Source organism: Dromiciops gliroides, chromosome X (genome assembly GCF_019393635.1).
Source record: "Dromiciops gliroides isolate mDroGli1 chromosome X, mDroGli1.pri, whole genome shotgun sequence".
Lineage (NCBI taxonomy): Eukaryota > Metazoa > Chordata > Mammalia > Microbiotheria > Microbiotheriidae > Dromiciops > Dromiciops gliroides.
Window position 1 is genome coordinate 53,441,514 of NC_057867.1, and position 20,905 is coordinate 53,462,418.

The 20,905-nt window shown below is 43.0% G+C and overlaps 1 protein-coding gene across 4 annotated transcripts in view; it reads right to left on the reverse strand.

Annotated features, from left to right (window-relative positions):
• The window catches only part of FGF13 (fibroblast growth factor 13), a 492,554-nt gene that overhangs the window by 207,572 nt on the left and 264,077 nt on the right, over positions 1 to 20,905 (reverse strand). For 3 of the 4 annotated variants that reach the window (XM_043974267.1, XM_043974266.1, XM_043974268.1), the window contains exon 3: positions 14,836 to 15,003. The exons of the other annotated variant lie outside the window; for it this stretch is intronic. In XM_043974267.1, the coding sequence (XP_043830202.1) occupies positions 14,836 to 15,003 (168 nt within the window). The remainder of the gene's footprint in view (positions 1 to 14,835; positions 15,004 to 20,905) is intronic. 4 annotated transcript variants of the gene reach the window in all.

Sequence of the window (20,905 nt, forward strand, 5' to 3'; positions counted from 1 at the left end):
GTCAGGAAGATGAGTCTTCCTGACCCTAGGCCCAGAACTCTATCTACTGCACTGTCACCTAACTGCCCCAGGGGTATTCTTAGCTAAGTACCTGGAAAGTCTTCCTCTCTGCTTCTCAGCATCCTTGCCTTCCTTCAGGGCTCAGTTCAGGTACCTCCAGGAAGCTTCCCCTGATTCTCACTGCTGCCAGTTGTTAATCTCTCTTGTCAATTTTCCTTGTATTACACTTATGTGAATATATTTTAAAATAATAATAATAACCATTAATACAACTAGTGACATTTATATCATGCTTTGAGTCTCAGAACAGCCCAGGGAGGTTTATGGGAACCTCATTTTACAGAGAAAGAAACTGAGGCTTAAAGAAATTAAATGACTTGTCCAAGGTCTCTCTCACACACAAAGGATTGTACAGATTGAGCTGGAAGGGACATCAGAGCCCAACCCCTCATTTTGTAAATAAGGAAATTGAGGCACATAAAGGTTAAGTGACTGGCCGAATGTCATAGATCTAGAGCTTAAAGGGAGCTAGGAGATCCAGTCCCACTTCCTCATTTGACAGAGGAAGAAAAGTAAATTGTATAAGATTATATCTGCAATAAGTAGCAGGGCCAAGATTCAAGCCCAAGTCCTTGGGCTCTAAAGCAGTGTTCTTTTTACTGTACTTCACTACCCCCATAGAGGTAAATGCTAATATTATTCCCATTTTACAGGTGTGGAAACTGAGAGTTCAAGAAGTCAAGAGGCTTTCCCAAGGACACATGGGCAATAAGTATCTGTAGTGGAGTTTGAATGCAGGTCTTCCTGTCGTCAGATCCATGGCTGGATCTACATAAAAAAACCCAGACCAATGGAGAACTATGAGCCATGTGTCCAAGGTCTCTCTCACCTCCAAAGGATGAATCTCTGAGATTCTCCTCCTTGGACTATCACACCCATGGTCCTTTCACTGTGACACTGGCTCCCTTCTTTTGATATCCATCCCCCACTTCCAAATGAGAGTGTGAATCAATTGACCATTCTCTCTCCTCATGCTACTAGGCCACATTCAGATTGTCTTCTCTGCTCTAACCAACAATTTTTGACCCAGGATTCCTAGTTAAGGCTTTGAGTTCTCAATCTAGTTTTGTTTATTTGGGGAAATATGGTTTTCTCATTCACCCAATTACATGCTAAGTAAACACCCAATTCTGCATGCCAATTTGAGATTTACAGAATCTGATCAAGAGTGCTCTCACTTGGGTTCAGCAAGAACCTTTTCAGAGAGTACTGGATTTAATTCTAAGCTTCCAGAAAACAGCAGCATCAAACAGAGAGACAGAAAGGACACCCGACAGCTGCTTCCTCCCAGGGTCCATGTTTTGGTGTCTCTCCTGCTATCTTGGAAACACCCTCTGCTCTTTCCTTGTTTTCAAAGGCAGAGCAGATGGTACCTGCAGAATGAGAGCAAAGCAGCTAAAATGGGAGCCAACACAGCCCAAGTACGCAACGTGATGTGCTAGTCTGAACACAGCACTTTGGGGCAGATGGCTGCCCTGGGTTCATGTGTCCATCCCACCGTTCAGATGACCGTCATTGGGTCAGTCTCTGGGCCTTGGTCTCCTCATCTGTCAAATGGGTAGCTGTGAAGCTCTGACAGGATAACAGGGAAGAAGTGATTCACCATATAAAGTAGCCACAATGAATTTGGAATCTGGAGAACCTGGATTCAGATCCTGCCTCTGCTCCTTCCTACCCATGTGGCCTTGCACAAGTCACTTCAACTATTGTGGGAAATGAAGAGAATGGATGAGGTGACCTCTATGGTCACTGTCAAGCCTCAATCTCTAATTCTGGGGTTCTGTAATTACTGTTTGTTCTTCCCCTACTTGAACATAAGTTCCTTGGGGCATGAATAGGGATAGGGACTGGACCTGTGACTTTACTGGCTATGGGGGAAGCATCCAAGCATCTCTTAAGTACCTACTATGTGCCAGGCCCTGGGCTAAGCATCTGATGCTCACAACAACCCCGGGAAGTAGGTGTTATTATTACTCCCATTTTACAGATGAGGAAACAGGCTGAGGTTAAGTGACTTGCCCAGGGGCACATGACTAATGAGTATCTAAAGTGGGATTTAAACCTCAGGTCCTCCTGACACCAAGACCAACATTCTACTGACTACATTGTGCTGCCAGGATGTGTCAAAAGGGAGGCAGACCCGATGTTTTCCTGGCTCTGAGGCTAGCTTTCTATCTACCACAGCATTCTGCCTCTTGAAGACAAGCACCACTTATTTCCTTTTGAATTCTCATTGTCAACATGCATAAAGCACAGTTATTTTTGCTAGATGTAGCCTGGATCGTTCTCTGCTAATCAAGGTGCCTCGGGTGGTGGGTGGCATATGTCCTTAAAATGTCCACTGGCAGCTTGGTTACCCAACGGCCTTGATGGCTGGGGTTGTTTGGAAGGTCGCTGTGGAATTGTTTCAGGATCACATCTCTCAAAATAGCAGAGGCTCACAAATCGAATTCTCCAAACACATGGGTGGAGACAGCCATGTGACTCTGAGGAGCTGGAGTGAGTGTAGATGTTGGCTGGGATATAAGACAAGCACAAGTAAGTGTTTATAGAATGCAGGATTCAAAGTCTCTTGTCCAACACCTCCCCAAGGACACCCTTCGAGATGACTACTATTCAGGGCACCTAGATGGGTGTGTGGAGAATAATAAGCAAACATTCTAATAAAATGTACTTCAGAATGCTAATAACAAGTCGGGAAAGGAAACTGAACTAGAATCCCACTAGATGCCTCAAATGGATGGGGCCTCAGAAATCATTTAACCCTCTCCTTTCAGACACAAGGAGATTTGGTCTCAGAACAGTGAAGGGACTTACTCAAAGTCACCCAATGGATATTCTCATATTTGTGTCCAAAGGAATAAAAAAGAGGGTTTTCAATGGGTTCTGTGGGTACATCATTGGAATCATTTCTAATTATATGAAGAAGAGGTACTGAAGACAGGGTTATAAGGAAGACCTGGCTTCTAGCCCCAGATCATTCACTAAATTAATTGGCTTGTGACCTTTAAGAAGCCCCCTCCTTCCTTGTATCTCAGCATCCTCTTCTGTAACAGGAAGGAGCAGGAGCAGATGATCTCTAAGGCCCCCTATCAGTCCTAAACATCCATGAAGCACTTAAGAGCATACTGGCTCTTGAGTTGGAAGATTTGGGTTCAAATTCCACCTCTGATGCTTAGTACCTAGGTGAGAACAGGAAAGTCATTTAATCTTGGCGGGCCTCAGTTTCTTCATCTGTAAAATGAGGGGGATCAACTAGACGGCCTCTAAGGTCCTTTCCAGCTCCAGATCTCGGATCCTACAATCTGATTATGGCACCACTCAGGCCGACTACAAGAGTAAAGAAGGGCCAGTTCGTATCTGGGTGCTCATTCCATCGCCAATGATGTAGACACTGAAGCTTAATAGGTAAGACCAACTCCCACAAGGTAGAATAAATGTGTGTTTTTTTAAAATATGTCTATGTTTTTAGAGAAGAGAAGAGGAGAGGAGAGAGAGGAGAGGAGAAAAAGGAACAGTCCTGGCTCCCAGCCGGACTCCCTCAGAGCCCTGTGCCTGCCTCTTATCAGTTGGCTTCTGCTCAGCCTGCATCCTCTTTTGCAGTAAAATCGCCCTCCCGTCTTGGTGCTTGCAGGACACAATTTCTGCCACACGAGGGCAGCTCACCACACAACTCTGACAAAGCTGAGCACCTTGTAATATTTCATCTTGCTTCCTCCCTCCCCCCCCCCCCGACTTTAGAGTATTTAGAGCATTTTGGAAAGATTACCCAATTACTCTTGGGCGCTCATGAGTTCTAAAAGTCAGATGGGCACATTTTGTCCAACTCTGATTGCTAATTACTGGCTGGTAGTTTTTACAAGGGGCTCTATGAGATCCATTGAGAGAGTATGCTAGGAATCGAGTGTCTTTTCCCAACCTTGGGCTTGAACACCCGGTCAAATGATTGGTCTCTAACGGGTATGCAGGCTGGGCATGGGGTGGGGACAGCATCCAGGAACTGAAATTAACTGATGGACTGAATATCAACTTCCAAATCTTATGGATAAGGACCTTCTCTCTGGTGGGGAGATATCAGGGGAGGGAATAAATGTTTCCTGGCTGCTGAGGAAATAAATAGCATTGTATTTGATCCGTGAAAAGGATGATGCCTTCCTTTCAGCCTACCAGTTTCAGAATCTCAATGTCATCCTTGACATATCACTTTCCCCCACCCTGACCCCATGTATCCTTTCAGTTTCCAAATCTGATCATTTCTGTCTCTGCCACAAAATCTCTCCAATCCAACCCCTTCTCACCACTCACCAGTACTTCCTTAGTTTAGGCCCTGCTCACCCCTTGCCTAGAGGGTAGCAACATCCTCCACACAGCTGCTGATTTTCCTTCACTCCCAATCTGAACATGTCACTCATCTATTCAGTAAACACCAGTGGATTTCCATTGCCTCTAGGATCAAATATAAACTCTTTAAATACCTTTTAAAGACCTTGAAAACTTGGTCTTATCTTCATTGTCCAAACTCAGTGGATGCTGTTCCCCTTCAACCACTCCGAGATCCAGTCCTAGAGGGGCCTTCTCTCTGCTACTCACACAGGATTCTCTATCTCTTACCTCTGTGCTTTTTCAATAGTCATCCAACACTGTTGGCATGCATTCCTTCCTCTGCCCTGTCTCAGAGTCCCTCTCCCCCTTTAAGAAGCAGCTCAGAGGGGGCAGCTAGGTGGCAAAGTGGATAAAGCACCAGCCCTGGATTCAGGAGGACCTGAGTTCAAATCTAGCCTCAGACACTTGACGCTTACTAGCTGTGTGACCCTGGGCAAGTCACTTAGCCCTCATTGCCCTGCAAAACAAAAAAAGAAGCAGCTCAGAGAATATCTTCTACTTGAAGACTTTGCTGATCTCTCTAGCTGCTAGTGCCATCTCTCCTGAACTACCTTGTATTTAACTAGTGTGTATTTATTTGTATTTATGAACCTCAGATTTATGCTGTATATAAATAGTATACATATCATATGTATATACTAGAGTATACAAATATACGTATTCATACATATATATATATATAAACACATACTAGGTATATTATATATCCAAGTTATCTCCTCTGTTAGAATAATCTAAATTCTCCATGAGGGCACAGACTGTTTTTGTCTTTCTATGACTCTCCAGTGCCCAGTTCAGTGCCTGGCACATAATAAGCACTCGGGATGTTGCTAATTGATTGGTTGATTCCTTGCCACCCTGCTGGGCCAGCAGGTGGTATGCTTATAAGGAAGCAGGGCTGTTTTGGCCCTAAGTCAACCTGTTAGAAGGTATGCCCTTGGGAGGCCCCTCACTGATTCCCACAGGGCTGCTAGTGTTCTTGGGAAATGGAGATTCCTATCAATCCTGGCTACAGTGCTCTGAATTCCCACGGAATTCCATAAGAGGAAGCCAAGAATATTTACACATTGGTCACATTGGAATAAAGCCTCCAGCCTCCAACTGGACCGATTTAGTGGGTGACAAAATATAACTAGATGGTTTCTTGGAACTTTATCAGTCTCAGAAGAGGTTGATTCTCTAGTCCTGATGCGCTTTCTTTTCTCCTTCATCCTATGAGAGGCAAGGTGGTATGATGGATAAGACACTGGACTTCAAGTCAAGAAGACCTAGGTTCAAATCATGCATCTGACATTCACTAGCTGTGTGACTTTGGGCAAGCCATCTATCTTCTCTGGGCCTTGATTTTCTCATCTGTAAAATGAGTGTATTAGACCCAATGACCTTTAAAGACCCTTCTGGCTCTAGTGCTATAATTCTATGATCCCATTTCAAAGTGGGGGCACTCCCAGAGTGAAAACTTCCTCCAGCAAAGCAATTCAGGAACTCATCTATACTTTACCATCTTACTGAGCTGTGAGGAGTACTGGGAATTAAGTGACATGCCTCTGCTCAATAACCTACACCAGATAATGTTTGCTAGAAGTAAAATTTGGGCTCAGGCATTCCACACTCCATTACACGATGTTTTCTCCCCTTTGGACCTTTCATTGGCCCCTTTTCATCAAGTCATTATGCTCTCCCGTACTCTGGTCCCATAGCACCTAGCAGACATCTCCAAGGACATTTCACACTCCATATACACCAGGCTCAACTCAATGTCTTCCTCTTAAGCTCACTCCTCCTTCTAACTTCCTTATTTCTCTCGAGGGAATCGCTATCATTCCAGTTGCATCCACTCTACCCAGCGTTTGAATAAACCTCAACTATTCACTCCACTCATCCCCATATCCAATTACCTTTTTGTTTCTGCCTCTGCAAGATTTTTTTCATTCCTTGCCATCTCCTCACTCATGCAACCAACAGCCTACTTCAGGCCCCCACAATCTCTCACCTAGACTGTTCCAAGGGCCTCCTTCCTACTTGGTCTCCCTGACTCCATTTAATTTCCCTCTCCAGTCTATTCTCCGCAGAGCTGCCAAATCACCTTGCCAAGGCACAGGTCGGGCCATGGTACTGCCCTGCCTCAAACCCTTTAGTGGCTCACTATTATTTCTATGATGAAATATCAACTCTTCTGTTTGGCATTGAGACTTTCGACAACATTAGGCCCCAGACTACCCTCCTAGACTTACTGCCTAACATTTTCTTAATGAATTCTAGGTTCCTGACAAAAGAGCCTCTTTTCCAGTCTTGGAATTTCCTCTTCCCTCTCTGCCTTTGCACAGGCTGTCCCTCATGCCTGAAATGTAGCCCATCTTACCTCCTTTGCCTCTTAAAATTTCTGGGTTCCTTCAAGTTTCAGCTCATATACCATCTCCAGCGGGAAGCCTTTCTTGTTCCTCTTCATTGGCAACAATTGCTCCCTCATCTTCAAATGAATAGATATATATTTATCTGTTTACGTGTTCTATTCCCTAGTAGAATTTAAGCTCTATGAGGGCAGGGGCTATTTGTCTTTCTGTCTCCTGGGTCAACACAGCATCTCATCACGCACAGAGTAAAACATTATTCAATGTGTGTTGGCTTAGCCTCTTCCAAGCACTTTGCCAAAGTTGTAAAATCAGTGTAATTGGTACTCACTTTCCGAAGATGCTGAAAGAAGCAAGGTTGGATGGGTAAGACCCGTCACGCTCCCATACCACATTGGGGAGGCCTTGGAAGAACCAAAACAGAAGGGCCACGAACAGAGCAAACCATCTCAGGAAAGACACACCAAGGCCATTAATCTCTGCTCAAAGGCAAGGGTGGCCCTTTTACTTGTTAAACTAGAGCATGTTGAAAAGAAAAAGTTGTCATCAATTTCCAGAGTACAAGCTGCATATGCAAACAATGCCTTTTTTGAAGAGTTTGGAATTGGGTAAGTTTGTCTATGTCTTCTAATCTGCTAAGAGAGCCCAAGCATGTGCATGATCAGAAGGTTGAAGCCACCTCTGAGAGCAGGAATCTGAGGTGACGCCCTTGTCAGCTCAGCTCAGTTTCAAAGACATGATCGAATTAAGATGTGAATATCTAATCAAAGACTGATAAATGTCCTTCCTAACAGAAAATTTAATTCTTAGCTGCTAAGTATACTCCTCTATCAGATTATAAATTTTCCAGAGAACAAAAACATGCTCCCCATATTACAGAGTTTAAAACATTATCCTTTGGGCTGGGATTGTGTTTTGGGTTTTTTCGTAAAGTCCTGTAGTTTTATTGGTGGGGGGAATGCTACTGTAAAAAACTTCTTTGGCTATATAGGTAGTTATCCTGTAACTAGTAACTTTAGAGAGCCATCTAAGTCACTGAGAAATTTAATTACTTAGACTACTAAGTGTCTGAATAAAGAGTCAAACCCAGCTCTTCCTGACTCCAGGGTTGGCTACGCAGCATGCTCAGGTTTGGGCCAGAGGAAGTGCTAGGTGGCAGTACTTTCTAGGGTTCTTGTTGATTTCCAGAGTCTTTAAAGATGCCTCAACTGTATGATGTTTTTAACCAAATGGGAAAAGTGTCGATGTCCCTTAAAAAAAGAAAATACCTCAGTTATCATCGTTCCCTGGGATGTGGGGACATTTTTGTTTTTCAGTGTATTTCTCTTGGTTTAACCATTTGAGCTAATTTTTCCTCTTTATCAAAGCCTTTAACTTCAACAGACAAAGCAAAGTGCTACCTACCTTCCTTCCTACCAGATGGCAAAGACAAGGCTAGCTGAGTTCAATGTCATCTGAGGCTTGGGCTGGGGTGACTGAGGATAAGAGTGAGAGAACTATCGTAGCCTATTCAAATTTCAACAATTACATGGACAAATTATTTCCTGACTCTTGCTTCTCCCAACAGCTATGAAATGGGTCAACTTCATCTTTGGATTCTGATCAGAAAGAAGGTGGACAAGAAGGCAAAAATCCTTCTGATACCTGGCATCAAAGGTAGCTGCTCCACATCAGCTCTTGTTCCAAGACCAAGGTCAAAACTGATTCACCAATGGTACTGTCTGGGCCATCTGGTAACTTCCAAATCCAAATGAACTCTGAAGCATTTTTCTCCCCTTCACAGAGAACTTTTGAAAGAAGACACGAGTGAGACAGAAGAGAGTTTGAAATCAAGAAATGTCCAAAGGGGAAGTATTGAAGAGAGGGGACAAAAGTGAAAAAACCCTCCTCTGAGCACGTTGCTTACTCTTCTTCTACCTTCCTCCCCTCCCACCATTTTGGCAGTGTGGATATTCATGGAGACTCATTCTATTTCTGGGATGAATAAACCAAGGCATTATCAGAGGGAACAGCAGTTGCACTCATTACCGATTTGCATGAGTAACAATATACGTATAATTGTGTTTTCTGTTGGTGGGAGAAAGTAGCCATACCTCATCCTCAGCTGCCATCAGAGATTGCCCTTGTCCAATTAGGGCTTACCATGGCTGTAGGACTCTTTGAACTCTTTGGATGATAAAGTTAAAGAGGGCTTGAAGGAGATGGGATTTTTTAATCACAGGAAAAGAGAACTATAGAAAAGAGACCAAATGTCCAATGAGAAGTCAGTGACTAATCATTGCATTCTTTTGTATTTTCCTGCATTACACTGACTTCTTTAAATTTATTGACATGACTTAAAACATCCTTTCTGAAGACAAAGCCTGGGGGAATTGGGATAGGTTCTGGAGACTCTTCTGAGTCATAAATATTGTCCTATCCATTCAGTTTAGTAGAAATGCAATTTCTGCTAGGTTTACATAAGGCCTTGTAGCATAGCAGGAAAGAGGACTAGCCTTGAAGACAGAAAACCTGAGTCAGAGGCCCAGATCTGGAACTCAGTAGATTTATGACAAGTTGCCTCTCAGCTCTGGGCCTTAGTTTCCTCCTCTGTAAATTGATCACCATGGAACAGAGCCTTCTAAGGAGCCTTCTAGCTTTGTCATTCATCATACTGGGATAGTGGAAAAGCTATTAGCTTTGGAGTCAGGGGACCCCAGTTCAATACTATTTGTGTGACCTTAGGCATGTCACCTAACCTCTCTAGGTCTCAGTCCCTCATATGCAAATTGGCAAAGGAGTTGCTGTTGGTGTTGATGCAGACTAGATAGTCTGTAAGTCCCCTTCCATATCTGCCATTCTGTTATTCTGATGTAGTAGAAAGAATTCTAGGGGCAGCTAGGTGGCACAGTGGATAAAGTGCCGGCCCTGGATTCAGGAGGACCTGAGTTCAAATCCAACGTCAAACACTTGACTCTTACTAGCTGTGTAGCCCTGGACAAGTCATTTGACCCTCACTGCCCCCCCCAAAAAGAGGGGCAGCTAGGCAGTGCAGTGGATAAAGCGCCAGTCCTGGATTCAGGAAGACCTGAGTTCAACTCTGGCCTCAGACACTTGACACTTACTATCTTCTGTGTGACCCTGGGCAAGTCACTTAACCCTCATTGCCCCACAAAAAAGAATTCTAGATTTAGGCTCAGAGAACCTAGGTTTAAACAGTGTATGATATTGCCCAAGTGCCTTTGACTTCCTGGGCCTCCATTTCCCCATCTGGAAAATGAGGAGATTGTACCAGAAAGTCTTTGGGCTAAATCTATGTTCCAGTTCCAATATAGCAACTAACTGCATCAATGAATAATAGCTAACATTTATATAGCACTTAATAAGTGCCAGGCACTGTGCTATGTGCTTTGCAATTATTATTTCCCTTGATCCTTACAACAGTCCTTGGCAGATAGGTGCTCTTAATGCCTCCATTTCACAGATAAGGAAAATGAGGCAAACAGGTGAAGTGACTTGCCCAGGGTTACACAGATAGTAAATGTCTGAGACCACATTTGAACTCGGGTCTTCCGGCCTCAAGACCTGATGCTCTGTGCTCTCTAGTGCCCCTAGTGTCTAAACCACTAACCCTTCTCTCAGGCTCAGTTTCTTTATTTTTAAGATGAGGATAATAACAACTTTTTTGCCAGGCTCTGCCTCACAGGCTTCTTGTAAGGATGAGAGACTTCTATAAGTTATCAAGGACTATATAAATGTAAGGTCTTGCTAAGGCCTCCCAACATGGTTAGATGGGCCAGGATTGGCATTTAGAAGAGTGCCAACTATGCTGTGGATTAACTTTCTTCCCAGTGTCTTGATTACACTCTATCAGCCAATGACACTGGATACTGTTGACTCAGGAAGAAAAAATGAAAAATAAAGTACGTACTCATAAAAGTTTTCTGGCCTGAAGAGTAAATGGGATCCCTTACCAAAAAGCATGTCCTAGGGCCTGGGCCCAATTGAAATCACAGATATGACAGTTTGGCACACCTCTCTGAGGGTCAGAGTCTGCCATGCATATGTAATACCACCCTAAGTGCTTAGTAGGGAACAATGACATTCATCCCTGACCATCAGCAAGAGTCATCAGAGATTGATAAGTGGGGTCTTAACTAGATTGCTTGGAACTAGAAAGCTTTTGGGGATGGGGAGGTACAGGGGCACTGTGGCTATCATTGTTTTTATCTGTATGACAGCAAACAGCCAGTCTGACTGAAGTTTTAACTTTTCTTCTGATTAACAAGTCGCTTCTCCTTCATGGACAAAGATCTAAACTAGGGCTGAGCAACTGGGCCTTTGCCCCGATATATGAAAACTTAGAATTTGCTGACTACACTTACATTCTTTCAGCAATAAAAGAACAACTAGGAACTAGTTAGCAAAAATTATTAGTTAAAATGTTGCCCTCGCACCAGAGATGCTAGTCCTCCCTTATCTCCCCCCACACACTATTAGTAAAAATAGGATGCTATCAGACCACACTAGCTTTCTCCAACTGGTTACTCTTAGAAGAAGAGAAGGTTTGTTCCAAGGGTCTCCATCTTTCCTTCATTGCTCCCCAAAAAACTAAATTTATCTTAAATTAGTCTTGCCTACCCTTGCTGGTGTTTGGGAAGAACTACCCAGCAGTGAAAAGCTCTAGTTACCACTCAATCTCTGAGTTTACTTCACTGTAAAATCAGGGGATGAACTCGATCACCTTTAGGGCTTCTCCTAGCGCTACAGTTTACTTCTTCTTTGATATAGGCACTGAATGATTCTGTAGGCATCTTGGTGCCATAAATAGAGCCTTGATGTTAGGAACAACTGGGTTCAAGTCTTACCTCTTTACCCATATTGTCTGTGTGACTCTGAGCAAATCATTCCACCAATTAGTGACTTGGGGAACTCACTGAGACAATAAATTTCAGTCAAATTGCTGAGATGTATCTGTGGAGGATGTTTTGACACAGGGAGCTTATCACATGGTTAAAATTATAGGTCTGAATTACCTTCTATGATCCCCTTTCCCCACCCCTCTGAAACCTCCCTCCCCAATAACATTATGGAGACACGGTTACTAGGGAAGTTTTTTATAACTCTCAATGTGGCAAGATAGAAGACAAATTGGGACTTGACTGACCAGTTTCCACTTGCCATATTGGCCTTGCCTCCGAAAAACCAAGAATTGATAAACTCAGCTTTGTGAATCAGTAAAGGCTTCCACTGTGACTCCAGACCAAATGCAAACAAAGCACCATGGCCTCTTTAACGCTACCTTACATTAGTTTACTACAGATTCAGAGAAAAGGTTCCAAGTTAAAGCAGCCTTTGGAGGGGAGGAGCTGTCCAAACACAAAGGTAACCTGGCAACCTGGTACACCTTGGCCACCACTGGTGATAATATAGTCGTGTCCCAGCACCTTCAAAGGAGATATAAATGATATACCCGAAGAAAGAACATTCAAGTGAGATGCCAAATCATCCTTTGCTTCTTGCCCAAAATGCTCCACCAAAACTTCCCCAAACTTACAGATGATGTGCCTGCTGGAAGTGAGTGTCAGAGTCCCACACAAGTCTGGTCCCAATGCCTCTTGGTATTACTGCCCCATTTAAGTGAAAAGTGATGTACTGATCCTTGACTGATGGTCTCCAGGTCCCAGATAATTGGGAAGTCTATGGAGGGTTTTCTCTTTCTGACTAGACAATCAGAGCACACCTCCTAAGTGCTGGACCCTCCTTTGTTAGGTTGTCAGCCCCAGAGTTCTGAGACTGGGCCTGATAAGATACAAGCATGATTACCGAAAGTCTTAGGTGGGTCTTATTCTCTTGCCAAACAATTCATAGAAAGAGGGAAAGAGAGCTGGCTTGGCAACTGCAGATGCCTTGGCAAGAAAGAGAGCCTGAGAAACAAACCCTCGGGATAAACTTTCAACCTGGGTATTAATGGGAAGCCATGACTGGCGTGCTAATACTCAAACATAATAAATACAAGTGACCCCACTGCGGTTAAAATGAAATCTTAAGAAATAGTAAAGACCAATGAATCGTTGAAAGCATAGAAATTGTTTTCCTTTCTCCTAAGGACTATATATTAGGAAAGCTTTCACAATAGAATAACATATCATGTATAAATGACAAAGCCTTAGGAAATTGGCAGGGATACCTTGGGAAAATTGCATGTTGCCAGGGCAGGGGATAAGGGACAGGATGCTCCTGAATTCAGGTATACAACTTGTTAATTAGAAAACCAGTTTATAACAGGGCTACTGATTAATTACATTCTTTTTAATGAACCCCCTATCTCTGATGCATCTCTACCCCCAATGCCGCCCCACATTGGCTTGTGTGTGTCAACTTTCTTATGGCAGTATTAAGTACCGCATTATAATTAGGAGGAAAACATGGATGGAATACTGGCCTTGGTCACCAAACAGATCCTTTGCCCTGCTTAAAACCTTCATTATTCAGAGGAACAACCTGCAAGCTCATCTTCCCAAAGGAACTCCTACAATACTAATTTACTCAATGTCAAAGGTCAGCATCATGCTTCCAGATGAACCAGTCTTGACAGCAAAACTCACTTTCCAAAATTGACAGCTCGGATGCAAAAAAAAAATATGGAGAGAGGTCAATGCAAGTAACCTATTCTAACATTTCAAACTCGATTTGAGAAAAAGAAGAAAAAAGGAAGGGATGGAGGGTGGATGGTGGTAAGACACCATTCCCTTAAGATGTTGGTTTCCATCCTCAGAACTAGAGATGGTAACCCAATGATTCCCCAGTCGACATGTAAAAAAAATGCACATTGTTATACCTCCTTCCTTATAACAGCATCATAAAGCAAATATACCCCAGAATGTTAGGCACTAAAAAGAATCTCAATTATGCAACCAGACCACTAGTAGAAGATGGATGAACCCTTTATGCAATCAAAGATACAGTGGCAGCCAATGGATATGGAAGTTTGTCTCCTCCCATCTTATCAACCTAGAAAGTTCATGCAAAACATCTTTCATTAAAGTTAACATCAAGGCCACTTCCAATTACATATTTATTAGGCTATATGATATTACCCCCCCCAAGTTGAGTTTGGGATATTGAAATGGATATAGGGGCAGCTAGGTGGCGCAGTGGATAGAGCATTGGCCTTGGATTCAGGGGGACCTGAGTTCAAATCTGCCCTCAGACACTTGACACTTACTAGCTGTGTGACCCTGGGTAAGTCACTTAACCCTGATTGCCTCACCCCCCCCAAAAGAAATGGATATAGATGGACAATGTTTATCGTGGTTTCTCTGTAAAGTCATTCAAAATATGTGAATGAGGACTTTGAGGAAAAACTGGATGTTATGAAGTAGATCAACCATTTAAACTATTGAATATTTCATTCAAGTCTCAGTTTACTTCATGGCAAGAAGAATTGTACAAACCTGTACTTTAAGCTGAAAAGGAAAACATTCTAAGCATCATTTCCTAAAGGCATGCATTTCATTTCTCCAAATGTGACTGGCCATGCATTACATAGCCCATCTTTTCCCACTCCCCAGGATTGCAACTATTTGAAAATGCGGAAGCCTTATAAAGCAGAGAAGAGTTGGAAAATGTTGAGCAATCTTTGCATTCTTGTTTAAGGGCCATCTATGGGTTGATTGCCACTTTGGGAATGCAAGGGGGACATAGAACCAGCATGGGGCTGATGGTGGCTAATGTAGCAAAGCAACTTCGGCAGCCAGAAAGGGACAGCATAATGACGGGGGTAGGGGGAACCTGAAAACATTTTTGGGGGGGAAAGCAGCAGTGCAATCTCGCCAGTGGCAGTTGGCAATGATCGGTATTGTACAGTGCCCCTAGGGAGACTGTATAACACTGTCACAGGCAAGCAGGGGCAGCATGGAGTGTGCTTAGCCTCCTGTGTCAGAGGTGCTGGGCTGACCTAGGCCCAAAGGCAACCACACAGCACACTGCACGTTAGAAATGAATGAGAAAGAAAGAAGAGCAAGAGAAAAACAAAAACACCGATCCGGCGTACACAAACCTTCCGGCTCTGTGTTCTCTTTGAGGTGCACTTGCTTCAGTGGGCAGCAGAAGATTTCGTGACACTTAGCACGAAAGGGGGACTCTTTTTTCTTTAATTCCGCGGATTGGATGGAATCTTGTCGTAACATAATGTATTCCTGTGTGCCAGGGGTAGCGTCATCCAGCGCTGCGGTCACCACATAACAAAATGAACTCAAGTTAGAGCTTCTCAAAAGTACCCATCAACTTATATCAACTCTATTCCCGTGGAAGAAAATCAAACAACATTTCTAAGAGTCCAAAAAAAATCAACTGGGTTCATGAACTTTTTTCTAAAGTGACTTGGTTGAAAATATCGCTGCCTAGAGAATAACTACTTGGCAATCCATACTGTTATTGCAGATTCAATGAAAATATTATCATATTATGCTGTGCCAAGAAGCAGGACTGACTGCAAAAACATCCCATGTAGATGCTGTATGTATTCAATGAAGGTTCAGCATAGACATTTTAGGTAGAACTGGCTAAAGGCCATCAATTAGCAGCAAATTAGGAGAATATGCCTGTGATTACAGGTCTGTTCTGCTGGCCCAGATGAAGGACTGCTAGCACATCCAAAACAATGCTTGCTGAGCCTGACAGAGTGACCAATTGTACTTGTGTTGACTTTTTGGCTCTCAAGGGGAATTGAGGCTTATCTCAAATATCTTAATGTGCTAAGGTCTCCAAATTGGGGCAGCAATTGGCATTTAAATACAGTTGCCATTGGGTTGAAAACAGAAGTATCAATCAAGGCAGAGTGCACTTATTTCTTGATGGCTACTAGGAATTACGTTTTATCAAATAAGTCAATGATGTACCCAATCTCCCTCCCCCACCCCATCTCCTTCTGTCTCCGTACACACACATATATTTAGCATCCCCATCTTGTAAAGGTTCACATATTCTCTCTCCCTACTGAATAAAGAGCCACCCCACTATGACATTTTTGCACTTGCTAACCACCCACCCACCAAAGTCATTACCAATTTGACCTTTATTGGAAAAAAATCACAAAAACAAAAACAAAAGCAGAGGACTGACCACGTTACTGAATTATTATATTCCATTCTCTCTACAATTAGGCCCTTCCATTGTCCCTGTGAGTCAGTGTCTCTGTATGTATGATTAATGAGCTGTTGACTCACAGTACACCCCCAAATGTCTAAACTCCACATGGATTCCTCGGGAGAGATACCAATGGCAAACTTGTTATGGTAAGAAGAATTCTAAAGTGTTCTCAAGAACTGCCTGAGGTTTCAATGCCAGAGAACTGGATGTTCCCGTGATTGGCAATAACATTTTGAGACTGGGTGAAAGATCAGAGAGTGGGATCTTAATGAGCTTCACGGACTTTGGAAAAAAGTGGGATACAAAAGAAAAATCACTTGTGCATGAGTATTATGCTTTCAGAACAAGTCGTTGATAGATTGCCCCCATTCAGAATTGTTGTCTTCCTTAGGAATCATTAAATTATGCAGGAAGGTGATGAATATTTTAGTCAATTTCGCCAGCAGTAATCCAAAATATTATGTTGCCCCAGCACGGTATCTTGATTCAGCAGAGAGTTTCTTTCATTTCATAGGAAGATGATGATGATGACATCTCAGGGCTCCATTTGTAGATGTAGTTCTTTGTTGGAAACAGACTCCAAAGCAGATGGAATTATTTACCATCATAAACAGATATTTATGGTAATACAGGCACCAAATTTTAGCATAATAGCTCAAAAGAAATTTTGGTTTTACTGCTCCCAAATAACCAAGGAAACCTTCCAAATTTGGAAATCTAGAAAAAGAATCGTCCATAAAGGACGACCACTGCTACATTCCATTTGAAAGCCCCATGTAGCTAAGCATACACTCCTGTATTGCTTAAATAAGATAAAATGGAAGGGCAAGGAAGAAAGAACAGGTTTGGATAACACAAGGAGAATTTGTTCTCTTGAAATTTCTGAGAAATATCAGAAATCTATTCTCCCCTCTTGTTTTATGGCTGCAATCATGACGTCACAAATAGGCATTTTTTCAAAATTAATGCCTGACTGAAGGAAAGAGCTTTGGCTGCATCACCAGTCAGCCACTTCTCCAGCTAGTCATCAATCCCCAGAAAAGCCCTAGGCTGTCATCATTTGGGCTTAATTAGATACAGTGGGTTATCTGAAACATACCACTGTATTCCAGTGAAGGGGGTGTTATGACTGATCCTAGGGCCAAGACAAAAATCTATTATGACTGAGGAAGCCAAGAGGTCACTGAAATCCAAGGCAGCTGCTTCCCATAAAGCTTTCCCTTTTTGGTTTTCATTTTTTCCTTTGGAATGAATTCAGCTAATGCCAAAGGTGTCTCACTTCTTTAATGAGGGCTTTAACAAGTCATCCATTTGAGCAATAAGCATGGACTCCAGAGATTGCCTTGGGAATCTGAGAGTTAATGGCCAAGCTTTGTGGCTTTGGCTGGGCCTCCATTAGAACTACCTGTCCATCCCAACCTCAGAGTCCATCATACCAGTGGCTTGGTATGGTGTCTGCAGAGTGACTGATTGAATTGGTGACTCTTCACCCAGTTGTAGCAACATGGAGAGACAGTTGCACTTCCGTATAGGAAATCCCAGAACGAGAGGTTAGAATTGATGACGGATGAGGAAGAGTTCAGAAAATTCAGAAAATATATTCATTTCAAAGCCTTCTAATATCAACAAGGTATCTTCGTGGGCCTGCTACAGACAGCAGAGGCAAAGGGGAGTTGTACCCTGGTGAAAGAGAGTATGTATTCTTTTCAAGCAATGGGAAATAGATCATAGTACTTAGTGGTTCAGGAAGGGACAGCCTCTATTTCAGCTCATCACCATGTTTTCTGACTCCTTCTACTTCAATTTTGTTTCTTTTTTTCTTCTTTAACTTCTGGAACAACTGCCATGAAGGTGCCCAGGAAGTTGTCAGATAGTGAATGCAACTGAGTTTGCCTTGTAAAAGAAACAAAAACAACTCTCCCCCCACCCCTGCCCCGCCAATACTCAGGCACCTTGAAAAGGAAGGCTGAAAACAAGTACATGCACATAGACATGGTGAAGGGTGGGCGTGGAGGATGAAGGTATCCTATGGCCTCCTATACAGACTTTGGGTTAGGCCAGGGGTGAGGTAAGAATAAGTGGTCGATCCCAACCACAAGAGAAAGATCAGAATCCAGTTGGCAAAAGACATAGCAGATAAAAAGAGTATGTCTGTTGGATGTAAAAGAATTTGGGCTGTCTAGTCAAAGAAGGAGAGCAATAACTATATCCAATAGGTGTCATCAAGATAGAGGATCAAGCCAGGAAACCAGAAAAATAAGAGGTAAAGGGAATAAAAAAACAGGGTCAAAGAGTCACTCTGAAGACTGAAGTCTTTTCAGTCTTCTGGCTAGGTTAGGCAAGCTAGGCTTGCTCACCCAGTAACTTCTGGGCTCTTCCAGGTAGTTCTCACGGTCTATCATATCCTTCAGATGGGGCAGTAGCTGTATTAACAACTACAGCTGGAAGAGGTACTCCCCAGTGGCCCCTGGTCACCCAAATAATATGCTGAGGAAAGGTGGTATTGGGCTTCACAAATGGAATGTTTCCAGGTTTAGGCCAAGCAAGGCCCTCTTCTCCTGCATAATTGGGGCTCCGTCTTTGACTGTCCACTTGTGGGAACCAGTGGGGATTTGGGAGAAGTTATTCATTCACCTTTGGCTCCTGGGAGATGAGGAATCTCAGGTAGGAAACTTATTTGTCCAGGTCTATCTGTGGGCAGCAGGAAGGAATGGTTTTAGCAGGTCAGATTGTGAGTTTGGAGATACTGTTGATAAAGCCCAGCCTCAGTCCAAGCTTATGGTTCAGGACTTTGGATCTTGCCATCAATATGAAACCAGAGGAAGAAATAAGGCCCATAGAGCCTCCTCTGCATTTTTCCATTTCTTTTCTCTTCTGTCTTGATTCTGTCATCTTTCTCCTCTGCCACTGGCAATATTGTCTTTAGCCACAGTTTAGTGGAAGCAAGAGGTTACCCTTGTTAGGTGAGGGGCATCCATATTGACACTTCTTCCCATATCAATGGTTTGGCAATGACCTTTGCTCTCCAGAGCAGGAGAGAAAACATAACTATTGATTTCCAACACTTAAGATAGCCAATGGGGCATGTGAAGGAAAGCAGAGTTATTCTTCAGGTTTACATGTGGCCAAGTCTAGGTTCACCTCTGAGAGAGGGAGCCAACTGGGTCAGTGAGGGCAAGCCACCTAACCCAAAGGCTAGACCCAGCATCAGGAAGACACACACACACACACACACACACACACACACACACACAGACACACACACACACACACACACACAAATACCCCATACTCTAACAGAACATAAAAAAACAAATACCAAATGGGGAGGGAGTGTCACACAGGACTTTGTGATTACTGCATGAGGAAGGCATTTGCCTTCACAATGATGGCTAACGTCTCTTTGTATGTGAAACCTTCCTGATTCCTCCAACCAATGGTGATATAGCCTCTTCTTTCTGAAATCCCATCGAACTGCTTAGCTCTCATTGGCTTCACATTCTAATTTCAATTAGATTTCTTTGTAAACCTTTTCTTCCCACCCACCTCTACCCCAATTCCCCCCACTAGACTGTAGGCACCACAGGCACCACATTGGCCAGAACATTGTTTTGTTACTTGAAACAACAGGGTCTTGCATAGAATACATAGCAAACTATAGGAAGACTGGGGTGAAGAGACTGATTTGTGACATCAGAAGAACATGGTAGAGGGGATAGACTTCTTTAGCCTTATTAGTGCTGATGGAGCTAACCACATTCCAGACTACAAGCAAGCAGGATTATGGAGAAGATTACTTGGAAAACCATCCAGAAGAAGACCAATGCAAGGAACTGGGATGTTTAGCTTGGAGAAAAGAAGACTTAGGGGACATGAGAATTATCTGCAACTATTTAAAGGTCTGCCATGTGAAAGATAAATTAGATTCATTTTGCATTAATTTTTTTAAAACTTGGCTCCAGATTGCAGATACTACAGAAGCCATGGGGGAAAGATACTGTGCATTAAGTTTCAACTAGGTGTAAGAAAAAAAAAACCCTACCAACATCTTAATAATGAGACTGATCCCCACGTGGAATGAGCCAGCTATTCAGCTTGGCATCTAAAGCTTGTCGTAATTTGGCTACTTCCTACCCTTACTCTCCTCCATCAACTCTACCCTGCATCTACACTGGTATACTCATATTCCCTTGAATACAACACCATATATCTCATCTCTGGGCCTTTGCTAGCTATTGCCCCAAGACTGGAATGTTCTATTGCTTCATCTCTACCTCTCAGTTTCCCTGACTTCCTTCAAGATTCAACTCAAATCCCACTTACTTCAGGAAGCATTTCTCAATCCTCCTAACTGCTGATGCCTTCCTCTTTCTGAATGTCTTCCGTCTACTCTATATACGTGCTGTATATTTCTACTTGTTTACATACTTTTTGAATGTAAGCTCCTTGAGGACAAAGACTATGTAATGGCATTTCTCTGTATGACTGGCATTCAGCAAGTGCTTAATAAATGCTTACTGACTATCCTGGCAGGTAAGTGGGCTTCCCCTCTCTGGAGCTTTCCAGGACAAAGCTGGATGACCATTTGGCCAGGATGTTGTAGGAAGGGTTTCCATTTGGATCCAGGCTGGACTGGATGGTTTGAGAGGTTCAGTGGTATGGTGGAACCAGCTCCAAAGAGCTCAAGAGAAAACCAATTGTGGATTTTTCAGCATGAGCATATAAACCCTGGAAATAGGCAAACATTAAGAATAAGGGCTCACTTTGCTGTTTTGTTTACTGCCTAAAGTTACGAAAGTGACGGAGGAAAGTTTTCATAATATAGATGAAACCGAATACGTTATTTGTACATATTTTTGGGGAGCCTGATGTTAAACAGCTACCAGAACACTCCTGCCGAGGTCCCTTCCAAATCTGTGATACTATAACGAGAATTCAGTTCAAATGACGAAACCTTTCATAGGAAATTGGTGGAAGGA